Below are 27,145 nucleotides of genomic sequence, written 5' to 3'. Positions count from 1 at the left end.
GGGAGCAGCGCGTCTCCATTTTTGTGTTTCATCCAGAAGCCCATCCCCCTGATGCATCTTCACCGGGTAACCGTCCGCCTCCCATTCAGTTCAGTGGGAAGCGCCTGCTGCATGCACAGTGGCGAAACATGGCCTCACCAAGGACAATAACTATTGTGGCCCTTTCTTTTGCTTTGGGTTTATTTTTCGTGTTCATGGGGACCATCAAGCTCACCCCGAGACTAAGCAAGGATGCATACAGTGAAATGGTGAGTAAACCGTAATGTTAAACTGTCCGCAGCTGTGAGAGTAAAGGAGGCCATTGTTCTGTGTTGGTGGCAGACGCGAAAGGCTCTCAGGAGATGCTGGCCTAAATAGTCACAGATACATAAAATGAATGCTTTCGATATTCTAATCTGCCTCTGTGAAGCATTCATTTCCCAAGAGGAGATTCTTGTAACGTTATATAAAATGTTAAGACCTGCTGTATTGCCTGTACCAACAGTTAGCACATAACGTTAGGCTAGGCCTAAGTTATATGTTTTAAGATAAACCTCAAAAATATGCCGGTATTACCATAGTTATTATCCATGAGTCAGCATAGATAGATAAAACAATCCAATATGTGTCTGCCATTAGCTAACGTTAGCCGCCGAAACAGCGATGGATAATGAATGACTGACTGCACCTTACTTTCCTAATAACTTACATGCTATAATCTTAAACATGCCAACATATATACCGGATAATCAAGATGTGTAAGCTATAACTCGCTCTTTAAAGCTTATTCTGTGGCTGCTAAGCTTTTCGTTTCATATGAAGAGGAACTTAACCGCTAAAGCGCAATGGCGGCGCATTCCAGCAAATTCGCTAAGATGCACCTGTCGGTGCTGATGTTGAAATGAAGATTATATCTGGCATGTGCTCAGGCTTCCTGGGTAAATCCAAATTAATATGCCCAGGGGATACTTTCTTATCATTACTTTACAGATGTATGGGTTATATTTTGCCAGGCAGCAATAGGCAAGAGAGTAATTGTGCAATTTAAAGGAATGGAATGAAAATTAAATGTTAAACAAGAACAATGACCTTAAATGACCTCACTAAAAGACACCCCATGGGAGTTTGTATGACCAGTTAAATGTTAGACTACTTTTTCATTTCAGAAAAGAGCATACAAGAGCTATGCCAAGGCATTGCCTGGCCTGAAAAAGATTGGGATCAGCTCTGTCCTGCTTCGTAAGATCATTGGCTCTCTGGAGGTGGGCTGCGGTGTGGTGCTCACCCTCGTGCCGGGCAGGCCGAAGGATGTGGCCAACTTCTTGCTGCTGCTGGTCATGCTGGCTGTCCTGTTCTTCCACCAGCTAGTTGGAGACCCCCTGAAACGTTACGCCCACGCTCTAGTCTTTGGTATTCTGCTCACCTGCCGACTGCTTATTGCCCGCCAGAGTGATGACCGGCCGGAAAGAGAGGACAGCAGAGAGGAACAGCACATCAACGACCAGGAAAAGAACAAGGTCAAGCAGTCTTAAGATCCTCTTCTACTTTGGTCCAAGCTACAAGAAAGGGAACCTGGTGCACCTCTATGGATTGTAGTGATTCAAATTTGAAAGGAAACAGTCACTCCCAGTAATAATACCCCTCACACCCATCTCATGTCCCATCCAGCTGGCTGACTGATTACTCTCACCTACTCCTCTGCACTCTTAATGTGAAACTGAGAACTCCCGGTGGTCCATACATCCTCTACATAACCATGGACAATCATACCTGTGGAATCTTTGACGAGCTCAACTCATTGTCACAATAGTCCCTCCATTTTCTCTATTTATTTCAGTCCTACACTGTATTAAATGTGTTTGTGTTTTTAATCGGGTATGAATTTAATTTATGTTAGAAGTTGGTTTGAGAATGCTGTTTTTCATGAAAGAATCTTTGTAGCTTGTTTTTCTAATTTGTTTTTATACTGTAGGTAGGAGAGACTGGGAATGAATTTCAGTAGTTCAAGTGTGTTTCATTTGGTTATTATTATAGATCATAAACCAAAATGAGCACTTTTGAAAGAATTTTTTACTAATTATACATCAACTACTATTACATATCCACATCTTATGTTGGTGCAGTGTTACCAGAAGCCTATTTTAGAAAGATAGATAAATCCTTCTTCATCTTTCCTCTCAGATTATTGCAAAAGTACGCATGAAATCCTTTTCTTCAAAGTAAAATAAGCTGAATATCCTCTGTCTCCTTTCAGTTCAGTTATCACAGTGATGTTGTTTTGCTGGAAAGGACAGCAGTTGCTGCCTCAGGTGTCTGCCGCTAGCTTGTACAGAGAACATAACCAAATCAAAAAAGTCTTTTTGCCTGTTAAAAAATGGAATTTTACCTTTTGTAATTCACAGTTGAAATCTTAAACTTGTCACTGTCTCTTAAAGATTCTGCACATCTGTTTGGTTATTTTTTTCCTCACTCAAGATGTGAAATGCACTCTTATTACAGTTTTGTTATGGGGATGAAATCGCAGTTGAAAATGCTGTTAGTTTTGAGATTCACAAAATTTCTGTAAATTATATCCTTAAAATAAAGAAATGGAGGTGAGACTGACTAAATATTGCTTGTTTTATTAGCACTCTTGCATTTCATTCAGTGAAGTTTATGATGTTTGCAACAATGGGTGCTGCTGGGGATATCTGTTTTGCAAACTGGTTATATAACTACAGCCAGTCCCAGTCAAATTAATTCCTTCATATCAGCACATACACTAAATACAAAGTTTGTGTGCCCAGATATGTGTTTAAAAAGGCCCTGACATTTCTGGGTGCATATCATTTTAATACTCACATTCTCTAGACAAATCTAGACAACCTAGCCATACTTAATTAGACATGTAGTGCTTATCACCATGTCCTGTAAAGGATTTGTTACTGGTTTACTGGTCAGTTTCTGCTTAACTTGAGTTTAGGCTCTTTATTTTAACACCAACAATTAATAGATATTGTAAGTTTATCAGATTTAGCATGAGGAAGAAATTATGTTACAGGAAAAGATTGATTAAATTGTTTTATTTTGTAAACACACTTTTTGGTGACCTTTGGAGGTCCATCAAATAATTTCTCAGTTATCTGATAATACAGCAAGTGGCTCAGATCAAATCACAGCAGAGCACCTTAAGTATGTAAGTCCAAAGGTTGCAGCCCTTCTTGCCATTTGTTTTAATGGTTTTATGACCCATGGAATATTACCAGACTCGATGTTAGCCGTTACTCTCTTGTGCCTGTCATTAAAGACGAAGCTGGCAAGGTAGGAAGTGCGGATAATTATTGGCCGATCGCACTAGCCAGTGTGTTATCCAAAGTTTTAGAAAGAATTTTACTTGATTGTCTAAGTGAGTATACTGACACCACAGACAACCAGCTTGGCTTTAAGGCTAAGCATGGTACTGATTTATGTACCTTGAAAGAAGTAGCTGAAATGTATAGGAGACAAAACTCCTCTGTTCTAATTGGCTTTATAGATGCCTCTAAGGCTTTTGACCGAATCAATCACTAGAAGTTGTTTCTGAAATTGAAATTAAGGTGCGTGCCTGACAGCGTGATAAGAATCCTGGCATACTGGGATGCCAACCAGAGTATGCAGGTCAGATCAAGCTAACATGTTGGCAAGAAATTTTTTTACATGTGTTCAGACCATGTTAAGATAAGGCTCTTTAAAGGATATTGCACTCCTCTCTATACTACCCCATTGTGGGCCAAGTTTAAAGAGGTGGTATTATGCTCATTTTCAGGTTCAAAATCTTATTATGGGGTTGTATCAGAACAGGTTTACATGGTTTAATTTTCAAAAAACAACATATTTTTCTCATACTGCACATCGCTGCAGCTCCTCTTTTCACCCTTATGTGTTGTACATCACCCTCTTGAGCTACAGAGTGATGTATTTTACATTGCGCAGTTCCCAGGCAAGGACTAATAGCCAATCAGAAGCAGAGAAGGGCAGGTCGTAAGAAACAAGGTAGTGTGATCCTAAAGGGCTCTGGTGTGATCCAAAGCAAAGCAGCTTCAGACTGCGACCGTAACTAGCAGATGGTATAAGTTACTCACAAGTCCACAACATCATTGTTCCACATCTTACCATAAACCACTACAAAAATCACCATTTTTCAACTCAATTTTACATTAAAATTGGCCGAAAAATTTGAACGTGTGCTCAGTAGCTTTCACACCGGGTGTAACATTAGCATTATAGCTATAACTTTAGCTGTGTTAGCCAACGTTTACAACAACTGCGCACTTGAACAGTCTGTCACATTGCCGTGTTTATTTTAAATATAATTCACAACCAGTAAAGCATACTTACAGTTTGTGATTGTGAATTTCCAGGCCCAAACAGAGTCGCAGTTGCATCGTCTTTTAGGACTAAACGTTGAACTGTTGCCGGTGTTCTGACGATCTATGCTGCCTTGCCGAAAAATGCTACCATAGCGCAAATCGACAGACTCGACTCTACTCGGCCCTGCTCTGTTTTCCATTGCAGATAGTACCCAGAGATAGTAAGCAGCTTGTCGTCATAGCGACGCCACACACAACTGCCGCGACGTGATGTTCAATGCGACACACACATCAGCGACCCACACAGCTTTCTCTTTTTTAAGTTAAAACGTTTCAACATTACTCAGAATGTAAAGACAGATAAGCGGTATGAAAACCTTCCAGCTGTGTTTTCCTCTGCCGTTGTTGCTGCAGCGGTCTGTGTGACGGCGGGAGCAGAGGGCTCCGTGAGCGGGTTGGCACAGGCTTCCCCCGCAGCCACTTGCGGAGCTCCTCAACTCCGAAAATATTCAAGCACATTTTTTTTCCCGCCTTCTCGTAAATCTGTCAATATTCAAAATCTACACAGCAGATTTTTCACCTCAAAACTTCTCAGAAGTGGATTTAGTGATGAAATTCCATACGAAAACTGTAAAATATAAAACTTTCTGTTGCTGGCCTCTGTCTGGCCCACGCACTGATGATGCAGTGAATAGTGAATATTCTCTCTGACCAATCAGCAGTCTGTCATGTTTTCACATTTCACATTACATTTTAGTGTCCCTCAGCTCGCTTGGAACCTCGACGGAGGTGAGGTGATACAAGAAAAAGTACCTGGAAGCAGGTACAGGTACAACATTTCTACAATGGAAAACCAAACAAAGGCAAGTGGAGCCAAAGGGCCTCCGCTCAGACCAGCTTGGTTTGAGGGCATGCCTGAACCCCCTAGCCGCTGGGCAAGCTTTATGACGCGTTTTCATTGTGACGTCACAGTGAAGGAAGTGAATGGCTGGACTACAAATGAGCTGTTTTCAGGCAGTTCAGAGCAGAGCTTTCTGTGGGAGATGGGAACTCCCTTTGGGCTGGACTTTGGGCTTTTTCATTTTGCAAACCTGTTACATGCACAAAAAAGATATATAACTCAATAAAGGAGAGGGAAAAAGCCAAAAAGCACAACACCACCTCTTTAAAAAGACAACAATATATAATCTTCAGGTTGCCTATCATGACTGTATTGTGGTGTAGTAAAAGTGACTTGTTTTGTAAGGCAAGAGTCAACACTTTCCAGGCTCTACTGAGAAATCTGATGTACAAATTTATCTGTCGACTGGATGGCTCTCAGAATGGCATAGTAATAGTGTACGATACCAGTAACCCCTGTGGAAGCATTGGTATAATAAAAATCACCCATTTTTTTCCACGTTTTTGTATTTGTGCTTTGGTATTTTAGGAGGTGTTGTGTGTCTATTATGATGTTGTGTGTTTTTCTGATGGACCCTGAGTTTGACAATAAAGTTGAACTGAACTTTGCTGTGAGAGGATATCTGACTGCAGAATTTGACGCATCTGCCTGTGCTTCATTTTAGTGTGGTTTTCGACACAGCAAAACCCATACCTAATCAGACAGGCTGGAAAGGACCAGGCTCATGGTAGACTGAACACTGGGGGTGAGGGCACAAACAGCTGCATTCAGTTTTCAGCGTTACTCAGACACTCTGTTATATCTTCAGTGCTCAAGACAAATTTTGGGCCTGCTTTTTCCCCTAAGCATGAAAACTGGACTGAAGGTAAGTTACAGCTTACAGTTTGGGAGAAAGTTAGGAGAAGAGAGGTAGACTACCTTTAAAATTATGTATTATTTCTTTCCCAAAGAACTAATTGGCACTGTGGTGGTTGCAGAACAACTTAACCACCATGAACACATAACTGAATATAGCAACAGGTAAATGTTGAATGCATGTTGTTGCCATTTTCTGACAATTTGGTTTTGTAGGATTCTGAGAGTTTATATAGCCTAGTTTTGGGGTTTTTTTGCCAGGTTTTGAGATCAAGTCAACTGACACAAAATTAATTGGAAACAATTTTGATCATTGCAAAAATGCAAACCATTCAGAGGTTCCAAGTTCTTAAATGTATTTGTGGACTGTGTAAAACTAAAATTTCTGTAAAACAAAAAAAATTAAATGTCACATTTCAGTTCTGTGTGAGCACCACAAACCTGCATTGTATGACTGTTCATCTCAAAGAGTGATATCTCAAACTCTGGGCAAATAAAACCATCACAGAAGTTAATCTGCGAACCTGGCCATTATCACAAACGACTTCAAACAATGGGCTGTTAAGTTCTCTGACGAGTCCTTCACAGGTTTGTGTACTGGTACTGATGTGTTAATATATATTTTTTATACAGTTTAGGTAGGCTACAAGGTAAAAAGTATGGTAAAATTAGTTTTTTTTTTATTTGTCATATTACAACAGGTTGTAAAGTGAAATTAAGTTTTTAACTCCCTTCTGCAACGTCGCAGACATTATACACTAATACAAAAGCAACCATAATTTATGGTTATTAATACCCAATTTTTTAGTACGTTTTTTACTGACCAGCTTTCGACGTTGTTCGACGAAGCCTTCTCTCATTAAATACCAAAATCTTTATCCATGATCCATGGACAGGTAGCTCTAGACCCTCCGGAGTTGTTGAAGGAAAACGGACTACAACTGCCAGGAAGCAAGCGAGCGGATGGACTGTATTGCGCAAGCGCAGAGCAAACGGTCGCGCGGAAGATTTGAGTTTTGTTTGAATAGCTGAAGTAGGAGTAGGTTACAGTGTTCAAGTTTTAGCAATGTAGAAATGGCAGCAAAACTAAACCTGTCGGAGTCGTCGGATGTAGACCCGTCGTCTCTAAACGACCAATCTGTGTCCAGCCGGAGCAGTAACAGAAGTCTGAGAGTCGCAGAAAAGGAGAGAAGGAAGATCGAGGCGGAGGACCCGTTTGTTCTGGCCCTGAAGTACTTCTGTGACGGTAGGAAAACAGGAGCAGATGGTGGCGTGTTGCTGTTACCAACGGCAGTAAAGTTAATTAGCTGCCTAGGATTTATACGTTAACGTAAGTTACGTTAATTAAAAACAGACAAGGCCAGGAAGACACGACGTTTACCTAAGTTTACTCCACTTTGTTGTTGGATTTGGAGTGTAACTGATAGCTAATGTTGCTAATCTAGGCTTTCTAGCTGTTGACACAGTGTATGAGATAGAAAGGGCTAGCATTAGCTTTAACGTTAAGTCAGTAATGTCAGTATGTAACAAACACAAACGACACCTCAATAAAAGCTTGATATTGGAGGATCGACTCGTAGTTTTGTGACCCCATCTCAGTTACGTGACCGAATATATGAAGATTGATGCCTTTTGTTAGATTTTGCCCGACGAATGAGGTTTGAATGATGGGCAAACAAATGCGAATCTGAAAAAGCTTATTAGTTAATATTATGGGTGCTGTCATACGTACTGTCATACTGTCTTAGGAGATTCTGTCTTGTATTTTGTGATCGGAATTGAAAATTCAACTACATCTGCATTTTTTTTTCTGTGGTAACATACTAATACATATTTTGATAGCTGTGTAATTACTGGAGATGCCATAACAGACATTGGTGCCCGGCAGTGTAGATATATGTCTGTACAACTCTAAACCAGTGGTTCTCAAACTTTTTCACTTCAAGGTCCTCTAAACTGACACAAAAGAGACCACAGACCCCGATTTGCTATGTTTCTGTCCCCTGATTTTGGCTTTAAGATGTTTTATTACCGAAAGTCAATGAAACCCATGACCAAAGTTGTCATATGTTCTGTCACTGTGTTACTTATGGATGGAATTATAGTGAAAATAAATGATTATATGATGATAATAAATGATTCCCCTGGACCCCACTTTGAGAACCACTGCTCTAAACACCTCACCTGAGAACATTTGGCCAAACCGTCTTTTTTGTCTTAGTTGAAACTCTAGGGTCATACATTTTGTTGGAATAAAGGGTTAAATAATTATGTTGTGTTTTTCTTTGTTATGAATAAGCAACTAAATGACCAAAACTACTTCCCTGGGATTATTTTCCAGTTCAGCATTTATCTCTAGATTACATTAACAGTCTGTTTCTCTGATGCTCAACAAGGAGACACCAAACTCTGAATATTTTATGATAGATTCATTTACACACAAAGGTAATCTGTAAAAGCTAGCAGTTTTCATGTGGTGGTGAGTAAATGTGAAATAAGAAAATGCTGGATTTTGTTCTACAAAACAGTTTGTACAGTACCAGCGCATCTGCTGTCATGTCACCCAACATCAACACGAGAAAAAGGAAAACACCTGAACTTGTTGACATGACTTGTATGTGTGAAACTGTGTGAGTGCCTGAACATTTTAGAAAGTGCATACATACTCTGATGTGACATTCCTCTCCCTCCTGTAGTTGAAGCGGGTACTCCTGTGTATGGAAATGATGAGGTGGAGAATAACCTGGTGCTGGTGGAGAAGGTGGCCTACAGTAAAGGACTTTCCCCAGAGGCCATCTCTATTATGCTGGAGTTTGCCATGAGCCTCCGTATGGGTAAGACATTCATTTAGAAGCAGCTTTGGACTGGGTATTAATTCTGAAATTTTTAGCCAGAGGAATGGGCCTGTATAACCTATAATACCATCCATCTGTCCTCTTTGAAGATTAACCTGTACAGGGCCATAGGGGGCTGGAGTCTGTCCCATTACACACCAAGCAAGCATACACCTTGGACAGGTTTCCAGTTTATCACAGAACTCACACTCTTTTTCACACCTTAGTCGATTTAAAGCCAAAAATTCACCATTCGCATAGAGCTGAGATTTCCTGTCGGGCGGGGCGAAGCGACGTGAAGGAATTCGCGTGAGTTGAATATTTTCAACTCAAGCGAGAAAGTTGCATGACGCCTATTAGTGTTGAGATTGTCTGTACGTCACTGACGGCTTCAGAGGGTTGTGTGGAGAGGGCCGGGCAGAGCGGGAGATTGAAAATCTGCTGGCCGGCTGAGAGCTGCTAAACTTGGGGGAGGGGAGCAGTGCTGCAACCATTGGACAAATAAACTCCCGTAGTCGGACTGGATTATGCTCTAACAACTACGCCGTTTACTCGCGGGAGGGGCTCGGAGTAAATTGATTTTATTAAATTAGCCTTTTACTTAAGTTTTTGGGATTACAACGTTGATTTATCTTCACTGGAGCTTCTCAGCAGCTAGATTCCGTGCACATCCGGTTCCAGTATTGTTGTTAGCGTCGTTAGCTCTGTCGGACTACGACTTCATATTTATATGAAAACTGGACATTACTTGGAGAAAAGAAAGAGAGGAGGTTGAACTACCTGGTGAGTTCAGAAAACATGTCTGTAACTTTATTCCAGCTATCATTGTACTTTACTGTGACCAAGTTAGCATAGAATAGCCCTGATCGATCCAGACTCCATTCAGAAAACAAACATTTTAGAAGTTGTTGTCCTGCTGTCTTGCTGACAGACCTGACAAAGCATGAATTCATATGTTTAACAAATCTGCATAATGTTGTTGTTATTTCGGCATCAGTTTAGTCCGTTTATTGCTATTTAATCACAGCAAAACGTTTACTTTGGGTTATACAGCTGTAGTAATGGCAAGTTATATTTATTCACGTTATTGCGTTAAAATTGCCTTCTCGTGTTGTGTGTGAAAGTAGCGAATGTACTCGCACGAGGAAAGTGTCGAGAGGAGAAAATTCGCGTTTGGTCTGAATGCCGCATGGGCCTTCACATTGTCAAATCTGTCACTGTCAAGTGCGTGAAGGCTCTCTCGCGGACATTTGGAGCTTTTTTTTTTTTTTTAAACCCTTTTCGTAAGTCTGCGTTTCTGCAGACTTTACCTGAGGGAATAGCCCGCAGTTGACATGACATGAAACACGGGGGTTTACCGGGGTTAGCAGGGTACACCCAGAAGCGAGAGAAATATCACGGCAAATCTGCCTTATAAGAGGAGAAGAAGAAGAACGGTATACAAACAAGCATGGAAACCAACGCTGATGCTAAAATTGTTAGAATTTTTCGTAACATAGATTTAAGATGGTACATAGAACACATGAAGCCAGAGCAATGCAATCATCTTATTACACACTTAGTTTATTCAACTATTTATTTTAGATTTTGCTTAATGATGCTGTTTTGACCAATAATAGTGAATTGATTATTGTAATGTAGCTTAGATTGACATTTACCTCTTCTCCACTCTGTAGGGCAAGAGCCTGCACGACTTAAAAATCAGGCAAAAGGGGCAGATGGCTTAGGGGGGACTTTGGGATTGGGCCACTGTGAGGTAGTAGGCTTGGGCTGTATTTATTTATTTATTTATTTTTCATACTTCCTGACATTTCACTGGGGTATGTACGGTATATGACGGTATTTGTGTTCTTGCGAAATAACTCACTGTAGCATGTATGATATTGTCTAGCCTACAACTCGTGCCTCTAATATGTAGTTACTTAGACAAGTCTTGCTGAGTTTAAATACCATAGAATAATGAATAGATGGGGAATAAGCAAGGGATGCACCGAATGTTCAGCCACTAAAATTAATCAGCTGAAAATAGAAAAAATAGCACTTTCGGTGTTCAGCCTAATAAGTCAAAAGACTGAATTTTACTGAACAGTTACATTGACATGTCGGCAATGTAGAAGCATTTTAAAGTGTCAGAGAAAGATGCAAAAATCACTGTTTGCAGACACACTTTTGAATTGTCTCCTAGCACATCCACTCCATCCGTGGCTGACTTCTTAGTAGGGCTGCACAATTAATCTAATCGCAATCCCGATGTCGTCATGTGCGATTACATAACCGCAAAAAGTGTTCGATTTAATAAAACAGATGAAAACTGGGAGAAGATAATGAGGGTTTGGCTCACTGGCTATTTAACGTTAGCTGTGTCGGTGCCTTTTGTTGTTTCAACATGTTCAACTTTCCACAGGGCCTACAGGCTTGTCAGTGAGCTTGTCAACTGACCAATTGCAGCCAGGATGGGGCGGGACATTAAAACATTTTTTTTGACGTGCTATGGCAAATCATTAAATGTTGAACAATATGATAATTGACAAGTTAGTACTTAGCATTAACAAATTAGAGACCAATGTAGAGCCTTTTGCTTGCACAAGGATTTAATGAATAAAAACAAACAAAAGATGAAACGGCTATAACTGCTTTTAATACTCAACAAGTGGTAAAAAAGTATACTATTATATGAAATTCTAATTAATGTAGTATTTAATATATTATTGTTATCCTAACAGAAAACTATTAACTAAACATTATACTCGTTATTTAATACACTCATGTACAGTTCCTCCTCCAGGTTGTGGATAGAGACTCGGCATTAGACAGATGTACACTGAACCAGTGCCAGTGTGCCAATATTTGCTGCTTCTAGCTGCCTCTCCCATAGAGCAACACACTCCCCTTGTTCTGTTTTACATCTGTTTTACTTGTTATTGTTATAAATATTGTTTATTGTTTAACTTTGTTCATGCTGAGAAATACACATTTCAAAATTTCAGTATTTCACACATTCCTTGATAATTAAGCAAGTAGACTTGTAGTACCATTTGTTCCATTATAATCAAATCGCACATCGCAATATTGTCCACAATAATCGCAATATGACTTTTTCTCCAAATCCTGCAGACCTACTTCTTAGAAAAGGCAACAAATGGCTTTAAGTGTTTCTGTCACTCATTTCTGAGAAGGCGATTAAGCTAGCCGCAAATTTGGAGTGCAGAAGTATTCAAGCCTTTATGGTAACTGAAATGGACCTGTGCGAGCTGACAGGTAGCGACTTTATCCTGTCATTTTCTCTCTTTACAAAGACAAGTTTTGCAGTATGAGAGTCCTACCTGAAGAGAGGCGCTATGGGTGCTTCTCAAGTCTCTTATTATTCTCAAGTCTTATTATTATCTCTTATTTGTCGTTTCCTCGCTTGAACCGGACGTTGTTCCACTCAGCCATCTCGCAGACTGTCCCAAAGCTCTTATTTGCCCTCCGAGGAGTGATCTCTGAGAAGCTATGAACAAGGATACACCAGTGCATCCTTCGTGGAAGTCATTTACTTACCGACACGGCCCCTTCTTGGGTAGCCGTTATATTGATTGGACACTGCATCATCATGACAGATGACATTAAAATCAAGTGTATCACTGCAAAGTCTTTGATTTGTTTTTGTGATGATTCAGTGTCTTGTTAAAATCTGTGTTCATTGTAGGTCTGAACAACAAAAGCCCCACACAACTTTCTTCATTTATTAGAAATATTTTTCTTCCTTTTTTTTATCCCATCAACAGGCTAAGCATTTTGCCAGTAGAAATGATCCTGTGCCTCTGTGCAAGACATACAGCAACCTATAAATATTAATGTGCAGGTGTTTGTTAAACAGGTAACAGCTACAGAGAGAATCATGCTGCTCTGTGAGACTTTATTGGTACCAACACAGTGCACATGTCTGTAGACACAAACTCCATAACAAGTTTCTACAGCTGTTAGAGCCGATTGACAGCTGATCCAGCTGTCGCCGTCATCAGAAACGGACGAGGCTTCACATGACGGGATAATTATGAATGTTTCATTCCCCATCCCTAACCCTGGTATACCGTAATACCACCCAAGCCTATGAGGTGTTAACCACTGAGCCACTGTGTATGAAATGTATTACCAATATCTTGTAGTTGTTTGTGTTTTAGTGAGAACATATTATTCACGCAATTGCACAAAAATGAATTCTTCCCAAATGTGTAGGAACACCTGTGCAAAGTAAAGAGTGTGTTAATTTCATGGACAGTTAGAATTTTTTTTACAGTCAGTTTTAACATTTGCTTCCTTTTAACTGATTTTGATTTCTCTGTGTAGGGACTACTCTGTGTGCTCGCGTGCTGAAGTGTCTGATTCCTGCCACTGTGGTGCCACAGGAGGCCGTTGTTCGAGCGGTGGTATGGCTGGGTGTTGGCAAAATACCTTTAAGCACACAAGTAAGTGCAAATAATGTTATTTATTTTAAACTTTGATCTCAGTGCGTAATTCGTTGTTTACTTAATGTTGTTGGGCAGCAAATCTTGATTTGATTGTTTTCTGTTGAATGCAGGGCTTAAAGTTCTCTGGCGCAAGGCGTTTTTGTATTTGACTATATATAAATGTCGCATGTTATTTGTGTGTGTGTGAAGCGCCGGTCTTCCTCAATTGGTGGCTCGGTGTCTCTGTCGGTGTTTACCAAGAGGGAAGCTTCCGGTCAGAGATCTGATGCGAACGTGGAAGACCCTTAAAGCTGCATTCTATTGAACGGCTAGCAGGTGGTGACTCTTCTGTCTGCAAAAAGAAGCCCGGCTCCATTAGAAATAATGGCAAAATGACCCTATTTCTTACCTGAATAATTACCCCAGTAAACACTTTCTGATGAGTTTATGGTCTCAATCACTAGTTTAATGTCTTCTTCAATACAAAATTATGTTCATTTAGTAAATTATGGTACCATTTATTTTAAAATAGACCATAAAGCAGAGTATGTTTCAGGGCGGGATTATCTATTATTGACAAGTCGTTACCATGGCGACCTGTCAATCAGGCTAGAGGTGACTCGTACCCTCGGCACTATGTAAATTTAACCAGCGCCATTGAAAAAGCATATTAGGAGTTGGCTGATCACTTTCTCTGGTGAGTACATTTAGTTTTAAGACTGTTTTTTCGCTAGACAGAGTTATCAGCCCTGTTAAAATGAAAGTTAACATGAATTATAGATGCACCTAGCTAATCAAGCTAGCTAGCTCCGCACATGGCTGTTAGCTCCACCGTCTCGTCCAAATATGGTCACTTCTGGGCACTTCCTGGTTGCAAAAACTCAACATGGCGGCGGCCTATCGGTTAAACTTGAGGCTTCAACAAAGCAGTCCACAAACCAACGGGTGATGTCTAAGTCCACTTCTTATGTACAGTCTATGGTGTATACACGAAAGTTTGCTCTGCACACTGATCAGACGGGGTAATCAACGCATATTTTTGCTGAATCTCAATGAATGCGACTTCTAATAAGTGTAACAAAATATTAATGACTCTAAACATTCATAAAATATATACTTAGAATCATTTATCACCACTGATGAACCCCGCAAAGCATATGCTTTAAAAAGCTATGGCAGTGGAAAAGGGAACACATAAGGTAGCATTTTCCGATAGGGCAGAACGATTGGATAGACTCTGCTATCGATTTGTGCTACGGTACCATTTTTCGACAAGGCGTCATATATCGTCAGAACACTGAGAACTCGTCTTTTTTAGGCGATCCACTGCCATAGCTTTTTAAAGCATTATTTGGAGGTGCATGCAATTCTTGGCAGGTATGCAAAACTCGGAGTAACATCGGTTATTCCCATAACTTGCGGAGACATGCGATCTTATTATGCGTCTACAAAATTTCCATCGGACGATGTCTACAATGAAACATCGGGATGGACGATGTCACTGGGTGCGTGCACGCACAGTGCAGTCGTCTCATGTGCGTGTGCTCTCGCACAGACTTCACTCGGTAGAAAAAATTGGTAGACTATTAACTTAGATTACAAGTCGCGGTGGATATTTTACGCATGGACCAGGTAAAACAACAGTGTACACACAGTGCAGATGTTGGTTTCATTTGTTTGATAGGCTACGTCATTAATAAGCAACTAAAGTTTTGTTCAGATTGTGAGCATGTACACTGAAGTTACAACAACTTCCTGTGTCATGGCGAAGAGTTGATCTTTGACGCCACGCCACGGACACGCCCATTGACGAAAACTCACAGATAGCACAACTTTTCATCTTCAATGCCTTTAGAAGGCAATCCCTAGGAGGAGTTCGTTAAAGTATGGAATGTGTAAATCATCCATAAATGGCCGTAAAATTCAAAATGGCCGACTTCCTGTTGCGTTTAGGGTATGGGTTCTTGAGGGTATTTTGTACGTCTTGATATGATACATGTCCCCTGAACATTTCGTGCATGTAGGTTGAACGTGGACGAGGGGCAAATTTTTTCCAATTTTCTAGGTGGCGCTAGCGAGTCATTTTGCCACGCCCATGCGCGAAACCCATAAAATGCGAAATTTTTCACCACTTCTGACATGTGTGCAAAGTTTTGAGTTTTCCAGTATGTTTAGGCCCCCAAAATTGAGCTTTGCAGAAAAAAGGGGGAAAAAAAAATCTTTACAGATTCAATAGAGACCTCGCACGGTTCGTGCGACGCCTAAAAAAGACGAGTTCTCAGTGTTCTGACGATATATTACGCCTTGTCGAAAAATGCTACCGTAGCACAAATCGATAGCAGAGTCTATCCAATCGTTCTGCCCTATCGGAAAATGCTACCTTATGTGTTCCCTTTTCCACTGCCATAAAGTTATAACTCTCACAGTATTATGACATCTTCTGTTTTTTTATTATTAGAACATCATTTCAGGGGTAGTCTATTTTGATAGACTAATAATGAGTTGTGTTTTTTGATATTGCTGATGATCAGCCACTATCTCGATGGCATGCCCAACAGCAAGGTTTCACAGATCCACTGTTGTGGGTCATGGGCATGTGCAGAACCCCTAATAGGTAGCATAAATCAACAGAACACCGGCTCAATGTGATGTATGTCCGCTATCGCCGATGGACGATGGCAACGTCTATGGCCCAACCCTATTTTGAACTTGTTGTTCTGCATGAATGATTATTGAGGAGTTAGTACTTAACATTAACTAATTACAGACTAAGCACCATGTAGATAATATTTCTTACACAACGATTTAATAAATGAAAACCCACAGAAATTAAATTGCTGTCCAACTAGAATTAATTTTACACTGGTGGTAAGCTTTATAGTATACTATTATCTGAAGTTATAATTTAGCCCTAGTACTAGCCCATACATACTCTCCCATGTAAATGGGGAGTACCAGTAGGGGTGGGCAATAAAACAATAATTATAATTATTGTGATTAAATTTTCCTCAGTAACAATATAAATGTTTAGTAAGTGTTTGATTTAATTCATTTTAGTCATGAATAAATCAGCACTTCATTTTTCTATTAAGATATGGAGAAAAATAAAAAAAATTATATATATATATAAAAAGACTTAATAATTTAAACTTACTTAATCATAATTGTTTTGAATGTTCTACCTCTTCTTCCTGATCCACTGTTTGACATCAAGTGTTTGTTCTGACCATCAAAATAGTTTAAAACCTCAATTAAAAATCTGGTTTCTTCAACTTTCACTCAGGAGCAAAAATCTTTCTAAACTTGAAAGAAATAATGATTTGACATTTTATCAAGAGAATAATCAATATCGAATGATATGGAATGTTTTATCGTGATAACATTTTTGGCCATTTTGCCCAACCCTAAGTACCAGCACCTATATTTTCCACTTCAAGCACTGATTATAGGTGGTGGCAGAAAATGTTACCAGAATGCCACAAATGAAGTGTTTAATGCTCAAAATGTTTTGGGGGAGGACATCGAGACCGCCCCCCCCCCCCCATATATTTCCACATTGAACATTTCATCAAAATAGTGTACAATTATCTTCTCGTCCTGTTCTAGTAATCCCAGCATTGTGAATTGGTTATTTGTGTCTGTTGGTTGGAAGAGAGAGTATTATTACATTATTCTAATTACTAATTACGCCCCCGTGACCCTGTTCACAGGATAAGCGGTTGACAATGGATGAATGGATAAATACTAATTAGGTTTACATCATCAACCATTTTTAAACAAAGGGAAATGATTTAGGACTACTTTTGCTCTCTGTTGTCTTTTCATTAATCTAATAATTTGGCCATTAAAAACATTTTAAAAATGGGTGACTGTTAGTCTACCTGCTTTTGATTATGTATGTGTACTATAATTAATCAGTTTTTGTGTTTACTTTTGTGCACAATATTCAGGTGCTTTTCATAAAGTGGGTGTTGACCATATTTGACATGATTGATGCAAAGGACCAACTTCGAGCTGTCTATGGCTTCATCTTCAGCTTCGTCACAGAAGAAAATCTGGTATTTGTACTGATGCATCTTCACATTGTTTTCCAGAGCATGTTAAGCCAGATCTAATGGCATGAAATCAAATGTGTAAACTATTCATTTACACAGGTCTTTGAGTAACACATGCAGGGTTTACTAAGATTATTTGTCATTCAAATGACATGTGTTTGTATGCCAGATGTTGTGCCTTATTCAAGACACAGATAACACGTTTATCTGGTTTAGGCCTAGAATTCATACATAACAAAAGAGGCATGTGTTGTCCTGTTTGGCTGAAGTTAACCTGTTACGGTCCAAAATGCGTCATCACGGGGGCTTTGCTTCAAGAAGCAGGTTTTATCTGTATAGCTCTGCTGTTAAAACCAGAAATTGTCATATTAGAAAAATCATATCTGAAACTGAAAATTAAGAGGTATATTCCGGATTTTATTCAATGAAATGACAAAATTGCAGACATGTGAAGTCATTACTTTGTTTTTACATTTCATTCAGTGTCCTTTCATCTGCCATCTGTTGTACCTTTTGACCAGAAAGGAAAGTGGTAAGTCAGACATTTTCACACCTGCAATGTCATCTGAAACATGACTTTTTTTCTAGTTTACTCTCCTCTTTTTTAGTGTCCACATCACTTCTATAAGCATTATTGACTGCTTCATCCCCCCCCCCCCTCTCTTTGTAGTGCGAGTCTTCAGAGTCAGGAAGTTACTGGAGCTACAGTCTAAACTGGTAAACATCCTGCTGATTTGATGCCCTGTAGAGCCATTTATCAAAGCTTTATTATAATAGTATTTCCTTACTCTGTATGACAATATATTCAGGGATTAATTGCAGGTTTTTTCTACACTGTGCTTTATTCACATAAACAGTTACCTCTTTCCATATTGGTTATAGTTGTATTCTGCATTATTAGGCAACATAAATCAAAAAACGAGATTTACAGATTTCAGAATGTGTCACGTTGATATTCGCTCTTGTTTCCACAGGGAAGACAGGCGTTCCTCTTGCACCTACTATCACTTTACAAAGTGTTTTGCCCTGAACTGGTGACGCTCTCCATTCCATCACGAATGAGGGTTTGTACATGGACTGTGCAGTTAATGTTAATTCTGCTGTTTATAATACAATATGATTACCATCTGTAGAGCTAAAAAGGAATTGTATGTTTTTCTGTTTTCTCACAGAGTGGGTTTAGGAACCACAACTCCCCCTGGAAATCAGCGTTGATTGCTGTCCAGAAGAGGAACAGTTCCCAGGTTGCCTCCAGCATCGGTCTGGCATTCACAATTAAAGATAAGGCCACCTCTAGGAAAAGGGTATGGAAGTTCATTTAAGTTGTCAGAAGCACTGCTTACTGTGTTTGCAATCACTCCTGCTACGCTGCAGTTACTGCTGCTGCTTGCCAATCATTTCAGCATTTCATCAGCTCTACCTCCACCAATCCAGCATTCACCTGAAGGCTCTGTAGGTTTTCTCCATGGTTAAAACTTTATCACTCTCCGCTCTCTTATTGTGCCAAATGTTGAAGTATGATTGCAGGGATTGACATGGTCCGAAGATAATGACCAGATCTATGAAGTATATATTTGTAATTTATCTGTTCATTGTGATTTTAGCATTTATTAATTTCAGGAAATAAAAAAAGATTGCTCGCCTAGGCTTGCCTTTAATTATGTTCTTGTGTTACTGTGCTTGCTCTCTTAGAAACACTGCCACCTGGAATTACCGGCATTGAGCTCTGTAGTCAATAAACAGGCTCAGACTGAGCAGTCCTCCAGCAGAAAGGTGGTTCCCCTGGTGCAGATCCACTCCTTTACTCAGCTGCTGGAAAATATGCACCATATAGAGGTAATTTCTCCTAGGACAAATCTCTGAGTTCTGCATCTGTGGTGTGCTGACACAGGGGCCACCCCTGTCCCTTTACTGTCTCTCTTCTTCTCTGTCTTTCCCTCTTTCTGCTCCCACCTACCTCAGCTTCCACAGTTTAGATGTCCCAGAGCCCCAACACACCTGGACTGGGAGCAGGTGGACTATCATTTAAGCATTAAAGTGAAGATCATTAATCATTTAAGTAGCAGAATAAAATGTGCCAGTTTTTCCCATGCCATTGAGATGTGCAACCACAGTCCGTTTAAATTGTGATATATTCTCACAGCCACAGGGAGGCGCTGTGTCACTTTCATAATTTTATTCCTGCACTAGGCCTAACAACTCTGTCCTAGAGGAACCACAGCAGAGGTGGCCTGGGCTGTAATTTGTTTATTAGATTAGAGCATAAACCAAGCTTCATGAGCACAGTGCTTATCATTTGTTTTTTATATTGGCCATTGTTCTTTTTACAGATATCATCAGTGGTTTATCTATTCTTTATGAGTAATGGAAGCAGAGGACCTGAGATGAGGTGTATCTGAGTAATGACTTAGACAAAGTTTCACAGCAGTTGGTCATTTAAAGAGGGCCTCTCCATAAATGTCTATTTGCCCTGCAGATTCAGTGTCCTGATAAACTAATATAAGTCATTTTAAATGGCTCGCAGACTTTTATGCGTCATGCTACATAAATTCACCCTTTTCACTGCCTGCAAAGCCAACGTGAGCAATAAGGGTTTTGGACGGCGATATCACCAGCTGTGTTTATTGCCAAGAAAGCTCTAGTTTGCGCTGTATGAGGAAAGACAGGCGAGTATAGTCACACTCAGCAAAGGCACTGACAAAGGATTATTGATTATTTCTGTCATTGCCTGCAGTCCTGTTGTCAGAAGCTGAATGGCGCTTTCTCAGTTTAATGATACAGTTGCTCCATAATTATTGAAGAACTGAGCTGTGTCCATTCACAGTCTGTCTTCTCCTCATTCTAATTTATTTATTATACTGACAAAGTCCCCATATTGGGAGGCAGCTGTTCAGACACAATAAGGGACTGTATAAATTATCCAGCATGATGGAAGAAACGTCCCAGTGCTAGAATTATGGGGATTACTGGGTATTGAAGTATTAGCCCAGAAGTGGATTGCTGGCCCACTCAATAAAACAAGTACAGTTTTTTCTTATTCTGTAGCAGGTAAGCTGATTGATTTGAAACTGACTTGAGAGAACTGATCATGCACAGCAGCTTTATGTGTGTTTTTTTTTTTTTTTGTTGTTGCAATGTTTGACTCTAGGTACGGTTCCTTGGCAGTATGATGTATTTATTTATTTTTTTTCTGTACTTGTTTTGTATTTTTGGATGCTTGATTATTTTAGCCTCTGTGTCACACTTTCTTGCATGTGTTTCCCATTTCTTCATTTTTAACTCCACCAGCTGCCCGCTCAGATGGGCTCACTGCTGGGCTCCAGTCTGGCACTGCAGTACCTGGACTGTGTACAGGATGAGTCTGCCCTCCTCCGCCTCAACTTCTGGCTAGGCTACGCTCTCCACGAAGGTAAGGGAGGGGAGAAGCAATGACCAAACTGTGGTGACATCTTGAATCAGGAACATTCATCCAAAGTAAAGCTGACCTGTAGCTGAACCCTAACACATTACCTAGTTGGCACATCAAAGGGATCTTTTCAGAGAAGGGTTTAAAAGAGCCTGCGGGGCGGCCTCACTGTGTGAAGATACAGCCAGTCTGTTTTCTTTTTATTCCCTTGTCTTTTTCACTCACTAAATACCCGATTTGCTATTTTTGTTAAGAATTTTTGTTCTGCAACGGTGGAGGAGCCTCCCAGAATTCAGAAGAAGCTATGCGGTTTTTGAACATGTTGCTGTCTACGCAGCACTTTCTCCAGGTGAGCCTCACATTTCAGGCCCTGATAGCTACCTCCCACCTGTCATTCACTATTTTCCTGTTTTCCTGTATGTATTCATTAACCTGCACCCACATGCTCAGGGTTTGGGTTTAATTAACAGTCAAATGATGAATCCACAATGTTTTTAATTTGTCGCATTTCTCCAACAAGGAGGGCTTTTCCAGTTCAGAAGCTTTTCTCTACAAATTCCTCACAGTTTGGGACGGTTCCCTCCTCCGCCCACAGATCCTCGGCCTGCTGAGCAACATTCCTGTCATCCCAAGTTCACGTGAGTTGTGCTTTCATCCTGCACCACTTCCATGGGCTGTGTCTAGCTCCATATTTAGTGTTTATTCTTTGCATCTATCATACATACACACACAACTGATTTCCTCCCCAGCCTTGCTCTCTACCTGAATAAAATTCCAGCAATGTTCTGATGTCAGCGACACCTGCCAAATTGTGCCATATCCTAGGGATTGCAGTTTATATAGCTGGTACAACTGTAGCCTTTTTGTCTCCCCATCTTCAGAAATCGGACGTCTTCTGTTTGAGCCCCTCACGCAGCTCTTCTTCACATCCTCACTGTTTTTCAAGGTAGGCTTTCCTGTCTTTCTACTGTGCTATTTACAAATTCAGCTATAAGAAAATATGCTCAAGTGTCATGTCTTTCTGAAGCTCTCTCTCATTATGGGTCCTGTATTAGCTAAGTGTTTACATTACGTTTGTGCGTGTGTATGTGTGTCTCTGCAGTGTGGACTGATGGATTGTCTAAACAATATGCTGTTGAAGTGGCTGACCTGGCACTCGGTGTATGCTCTGGAGGACGACCTGGACATCAGCCTCAACAGCCACACCTCCATGTGAGTCTCAAATCTTCTTCCTGTTATTTGTTTATGCCTGAGCATAAACAAGCAATAAACCTGAAACACTTTGGAAATTTACTTTGCTTTACTTGGTAGCCAAGAAATGCCCTCTCAAACCTAATCACTTCTTACAGATGTAATAAAAGTATTGAGGTGTTGCCTCTTAGTTTTATTTACTGCGGGTTAGTGTAATAAAATAACTGTCTGCGTTAATTTACCCATTTTTGTTCCAAACATGAGGCTTAATGGTTAGCTATAATGGTTATTATCTAATTTTGTTTTGAGTCATGCACCTTGTTGCAACATTTTGGATGATTGATCAGATAAAATCTTGACTGAAACCCCACACTGCTCTATACAATAACGTTTTAGCTTTCACTTAGCCGTCTATTATCCACTAGCAACAAAAACAACCGTGGCAGAAGTGTGTATTGACATGTTTTCCTTTTTGGTTTTGAGCCCATTTGTCCATCGAATCCTTTCATTGAAATCTGTTTGGAGACAGAAATGGTCCTAATATCCAGTAGAACAATTTTCCAGCTTCCAAATTAAGGGGTGGACTTTGTGTCGATTATGTTTAAATATCTGGGCTTCATCAGTATCGAGTCCCCACATGAGTAATCCCACAATAAATGATCCAATAAATAGAGAGAGTAGAGAGTTTTTTACGCACTGCCATTTCTAAACTCACCTCTGGTATTTAGCCAGAGTACAACTCAGAGTTTAGATGTAGACATCATTGATTGTGTATTTGTGTACACTTTCACAACATCACTCTTGATTTAGTGTTTGTCCTTTTGTATTCTAATGAACTGCCATGTGCCTGATATGGGAGCTTTCTTCTATCGTATCAGAGACCTGAGTCACCCACAGAGTGCAGCTTTCACTTTCATCATTCCTGGGTATTCTGGTTAAAGTGTGTGGCTGACTCTCTGCTCTGCCCTCTGTCCCAGAAACATGACTCTGTCAGGGTTCAAGGATTCAGTGATGGAGCTGGTTCACTTTGTTGGTCGGCTGGCCTCTGTGGGCCTTCAGCTTGAAGGCTGCCACTCTCTCCTCCTCAGCTTCATCATGGACTTCTATGAGACGGTAAATAAGCTGATGCTAATAGAATCTGCTTTGTGGCTTTGGCAAGCAAGATACAACCTATGGCTGGACTTTACTGTTGCTTCAGAATGACATAACTTTGATTTTAAAATGTGTTTTGCTTATTTAAGTTTAATCTTCACTGATGAGAATGATGCATGTGCAGAGTTTGACACTAGAGGGCTGTTTTCATCTGTTGAAAGGGGGGAAAGTTTCTCTGTGCTCACATTAGAGTATCAGGGCTTGAAAGCATGAATTTTTGACCTCGAAACTAGCTTTGAAGCCACATTTGAAATGAGAAATTATTTCGATATTCACAGATTCTGAATTTTTCAGAGGGAGAAGAGTAGAGATGTTTTTAAAATGTTTCAACTTAGTAAAAACACATTAGAAACACAAATTATTATTCAAATTATTGGGCCGGCTGTTGCTTAGAGGTAGAGTGGGTCAGTAGAGCGGGTTGCCCATTAATCAGAAGAATAGCTGTTCAATCCCAAACTTCCTCCAGTGTCCTTGGGCAAGATACTGAACCCCAAACTCCTCCCAAAGGGGTGTGTGGGTGATTATTATTATTATTTTTTTGATGAGCAGTTGGCACCTTGCATGTATAAATGTGTGAAGGGGGTGAAAGTGACATGTGTAAAGTGCTCAGAGTGGTCGGAAGACTACAAAAATAAGAATAGTCCATTTACCATATACCAAAGTGGGTTATTTTTATCTCTTAAAACTTGTCTGGAGGGGATCTTTAAGCATGACAGAGATTAAGAAAAACTTCTTTCAGGGGGTTTCCTGGTCAAGTCAGCAGCAATAGTAGCACATAGAATATAAAAAAAATAAAGCTTACAAAACATGCAAGACAGAAATAAGTCTTAAGCATAAAATGGTAGTTCCCAGCGTTGTTTGGAACAACAAAATTGCATTGAAACATCGATCAGATGCCAAGAACAGCTTTACAGATCTGTTCCAGCTTCTAACAAAGCAGAGTCATAGTGAAAGCAATGAGATATACTGTATGTTGGATTATCTGCTCTTCACTCTGTGGGTGTTAAGTACATATTTTCTCCTCCCCGCAGGTATGTGACACGTTCCTGAAGTATGGGCTCCCCCTTGTGGTGATGCCTCCTCCTGGAGTTTTTTACCCCGCCCTGCTTGCCACAGACCCTGTTAGCGTGGACAGACTGGCCTACATCATGTACAGGTGAGAACACTTTATCTCCATGCCGCAACCTTCCATGAGCGTATCACGGTGCTTACACTAGCAATACCCTTAATGTAGTATGTCGTATGTGTATGCATATTTGATGACAGAACAGAACTGGAATCAAATGGCTTCGTTTTACTTAACGGTTAATGCATGATTTATGAAAATGAAAGGCTAAGAGGCAATACACTTAAGCCTTCTTCTCCTTTTTATGTAGAATTCAAGCGTCATTTATAACTCCAGGCTTTAATAACACAAATCCTTACAGTGTCAGCTAATTGACTACACCCCAGGGTTCTGAAATAATTTTTACCAACGCAGAGCGTAAAAATGCCATTGGAGAAGGAAATTGGAACTTAACTGCATTACATTTTTTGACAGACCATAGAGAACAAGCAATTTTGCAATAATTCATGGTCACTGAGGTCACTGGTCTTTCACTGTTCTCTTTTTTGTTCAGGTACAAGGTGAACTTGACATCAGCCAAGAGTCAAGAAAGACTCACGGAGGTAAAAAAGAATAATCTCTTTCTTGCTTTCTTGTTTAGAAAATCAAATAATCTTTGATTTAAATTGCAGGGATACACATTATGGTCTATTGTACTTGACATATAATGTGGAAAAAAATAATTCTTTTAGGCGTTGCTCTCTTCCGAAAGTGACTTCCTGTTTGTTTTGAATTACTGTGTTAGTTTTTATAGATTTTACATGTATTAGTCGAGCCCTTTAGGAATTCACAAGCATCTACCTATAGCTCCATTTCTACCCTCTCAGAAAAGGACTTAAAAAGTTGTTGATTTTAATACATCTGCCACTGCAAGTTATGAATTTACAAGTACACATCAGGCAGCCAGTATGTTCCCCTGGAAATGTCAGTGGCACTTTTTATTAAGAAAAATGGACTTGGTTAATAGCATGCAAATGAATCTGCCCAACAAACATCAGATGTGAAACTCTGCAGATATGGAGAGTGGTTCAGATGAATTCCATCTTTCTCCACTTTTGTGTTTTTGTTCCCCTTTGGTCCCATTTCCATTTGGATTCTGCTTTTCAGCAGGCCTTTCACATCAGCCGTCAGACGTTCCGCGAGTTCAACAGCTACGTTGTTGTCATGGTCAACTGCCTGTGGAACTCAAAAATGTTTCAGCCAGGCATTCAGGGTATACAGCTGGGAGAAGAGCTACTGCTCAAGAGCAATGTACCACAATACTGGACCAGCTTTGACCTCATCCACCACCCTGCCTTCATGAGCTACGCTGTCGACTTTCACCAGAAGGTGAGTGTGGACCGTTTAGGATGTCTTTATTTGTGTCTTGCACCACAAAATGTTTGTTCTATATACCTTTTAAACAAAACCTCCGCCAAAGCTCTTGCTTTTTTTTTCTTGCTGTAAGAGACCAGTGATGGATCACTGTGCGGCCAGTCTGTAGAGTTTGGTTAATAGTCTTGCAGGCGAGACAAGAAGACAAATGTGGTATTAATGTATCTTTCATAGAAGATACATTAATACAGAAGACATTTTATTATTAATGAGTGCTGCATGAGACATGGTTTTCATCATGTTTAATAATACACATGCCTTTTTTTGGTTCGGTCTAACTGCAACATCTAGCCGTGATCTTGTGAGATTTAGCAAGGCGGGCTGACAATGAATATTAATGTTCTCTCTTAATCAGTGTTGGCCAAGGAGAAAGGAGATGGACCTCAGTTCCATAAAGGTATGAGGGGTCTCCTTTTCATTTCTGCATTTTGCAATACACTTCAAATGTATTTTGATGTGCATCAGTCATATTTCTGAGATTAAGAGGGATTGCTTTGATCACAGAAATCTTCAGAAGTGTTTGATGTGACTGTGTGTCTGTGTGTTTCAGCATTCAAAGCCATGGAGCTGGTACCTGGAATATTTGTTCACTCAGGGTTATGACGGCCTTAAACTGTTTGTTCAGAGCAACATCAACTGGCAGCTGCCAGCAGGCGACGGGCAGGACAACAGCCTGTCCACGCAGCAACAGTAGATGCTCAACTCAGTGGGGAGGAAAAACAACCACTTGCGTCTTACCAGTTTTTTAAAAGACTTGTACATATTTCATCTCCTCGTCTCTTCCAAGGAAACTACTTGCAAGAGATGCAAATCTTTTTAATGTACATACATGTATGTGTGTTTATTGTGTATTTTTACTTATAGTATTGTCCATTTAATGATAATAGATCATAATGCCCTGGCAGCCATTTACCAGAATCAGTGTCAGTAGTAGGTTTAATAGGGAAGATGGTGTGTTTATTGCGGGGGGGAAAAACACCTGGAAGGGGAGCATTGTAACGCACATCCATCTGTCAGGATGGTGAGATTATATCCACATAAATGTTGACAAGAGTAACAAAAGTTTAATTATTCTTTTTTTCAGTATTTCTTTTGTTGCAGTAAACTCACTCCATAACATAACACACCAACCTTGATCCAGCTACTACATTGAAAATGCATTTTTCTTTAGCTTACTGTTTGTTCTTTTTTGGTATATTCTTGTACAGCTTACCATCTGCAAAACCTGACCCTTGCACATTGTTGAAAATAAATCAGCGTAAGACTTTTACTTTAGAAGCCAATAAAATCAGTCTGTTGTCTTAACATGATACTTGCAGTACATTACAGTTTACAAAGCAGATGCATTGGTCTTGTGCCCGAATGTAAACTTGAATTTTGTCTCTTAGACATCAGCTGCTTGAGAATCTGCTATATGGATAAGTATTCTTATGCATTGCAGTCAGTTGCTCTGCCAGCTGGGAAACAGCCTTTTACTTTTAATTGAGGGACCCATCTGGATGGTTATTAGGCTCCTGGCTACTCCTGAAAACGCT

The 27,145-nt window shown here is 40.1% G+C and overlaps 2 protein-coding genes across 2 annotated transcripts; both read left to right on the top strand.

Annotated features, from left to right (window-relative positions):
• The first annotated feature begins 70 nt into the window (after positions 1–70).
• On the top strand, positions 71–2,588 carry tmem35 (transmembrane protein 35). The gene is made up of 2 exons (XM_038698890.1): positions 71–248; positions 1,146–2,588. The coding sequence occupies exons 1-2, from the start codon at positions 129–131 to the stop codon at positions 1,509–1,511; spliced, it is 486 nt and encodes a 161-aa protein (XP_038554818.1). The 5' UTR covers positions 71–128; the 3' UTR covers positions 1,512–2,588.
• A 4,549-nt stretch (positions 2,589–7,137) lies between these two features.
• Positions 7,138–26,898, top strand: cenpi (centromere protein I). The gene is made up of 20 exons (XM_038698883.1): positions 7,138–7,309; positions 8,760–8,897; positions 13,227–13,345; positions 17,278–17,385; positions 17,866–17,914; positions 18,053–18,099; positions 18,357–18,446; positions 18,555–18,686; positions 19,075–19,218; positions 20,671–20,791; positions 21,043–21,137; positions 21,309–21,426; positions 21,670–21,734; positions 21,891–22,000; positions 22,957–23,092; positions 24,163–24,287; positions 24,751–24,799; positions 25,344–25,565; positions 25,966–26,007; positions 26,161–26,898. The coding sequence occupies exons 1-20, from the start codon at positions 7,138–7,140 to the stop codon at positions 26,302–26,304; spliced, it is 2,226 nt and encodes a 741-aa protein (XP_038554811.1). The 3' UTR covers positions 26,305–26,898.
• Positions 26,899–27,145: the final 247 nt, after the last annotated feature.

The sequence above is a fragment of the Micropterus salmoides genome, unplaced genomic scaffold, assembly GCF_014851395.1.
Source record: "Micropterus salmoides isolate LMB-PRFRI ecotype aquatic unplaced genomic scaffold, ASM1485139v1 Ms_hic_scaffold_5, whole genome shotgun sequence".
NCBI lineage: Eukaryota > Metazoa > Chordata > Actinopteri > Centrarchiformes > Centrarchidae > Micropterus > Micropterus salmoides.
The sequence above is the reverse complement of the archived record's forward strand: the minus strand, read 5'-3'. Positions and strand labels throughout refer to the sequence as shown.

What these genes read in the sequence shown, in the direction of transcription:
- tmem35 (XM_038698890.1), top strand. Translation starts at nt 129, where the DNA reads ATGGCCTCACCAAGGACAATAACTATTGTGGCCCTTTCTTTTGCTTTG. An exon ending in AGGATGCATACAGTGAAATG is followed by an intron (nt 249 to 1,145) that starts GTGAGTAAACCG and finishes TTTTCATTTCAG; the next exon opens with AAAAGAGCATACAAGAGCTA.
- cenpi (XM_038698883.1), top strand. Translation starts at nt 7,138, where the DNA reads ATGGCAGCAAAACTAAACCTGTCGGAGTCGTCGGATGTAGACCCGTCG. An exon ending in TTTGACCAGAAAGGAAAGTG is followed by an intron (nt 17,915 to 18,052) that starts GTAAGTCAGACA and finishes CTCTCTTTGTAG; the next exon opens with TGCGAGTCTTCAGAGTCAGG. An exon ending in AAAATATGCACCATATAGAG is followed by an intron (nt 19,219 to 20,670) that starts GTAATTTCTCCT and finishes TAACTCCACCAG; the next exon opens with CTGCCCGCTCAGATGGGCTC.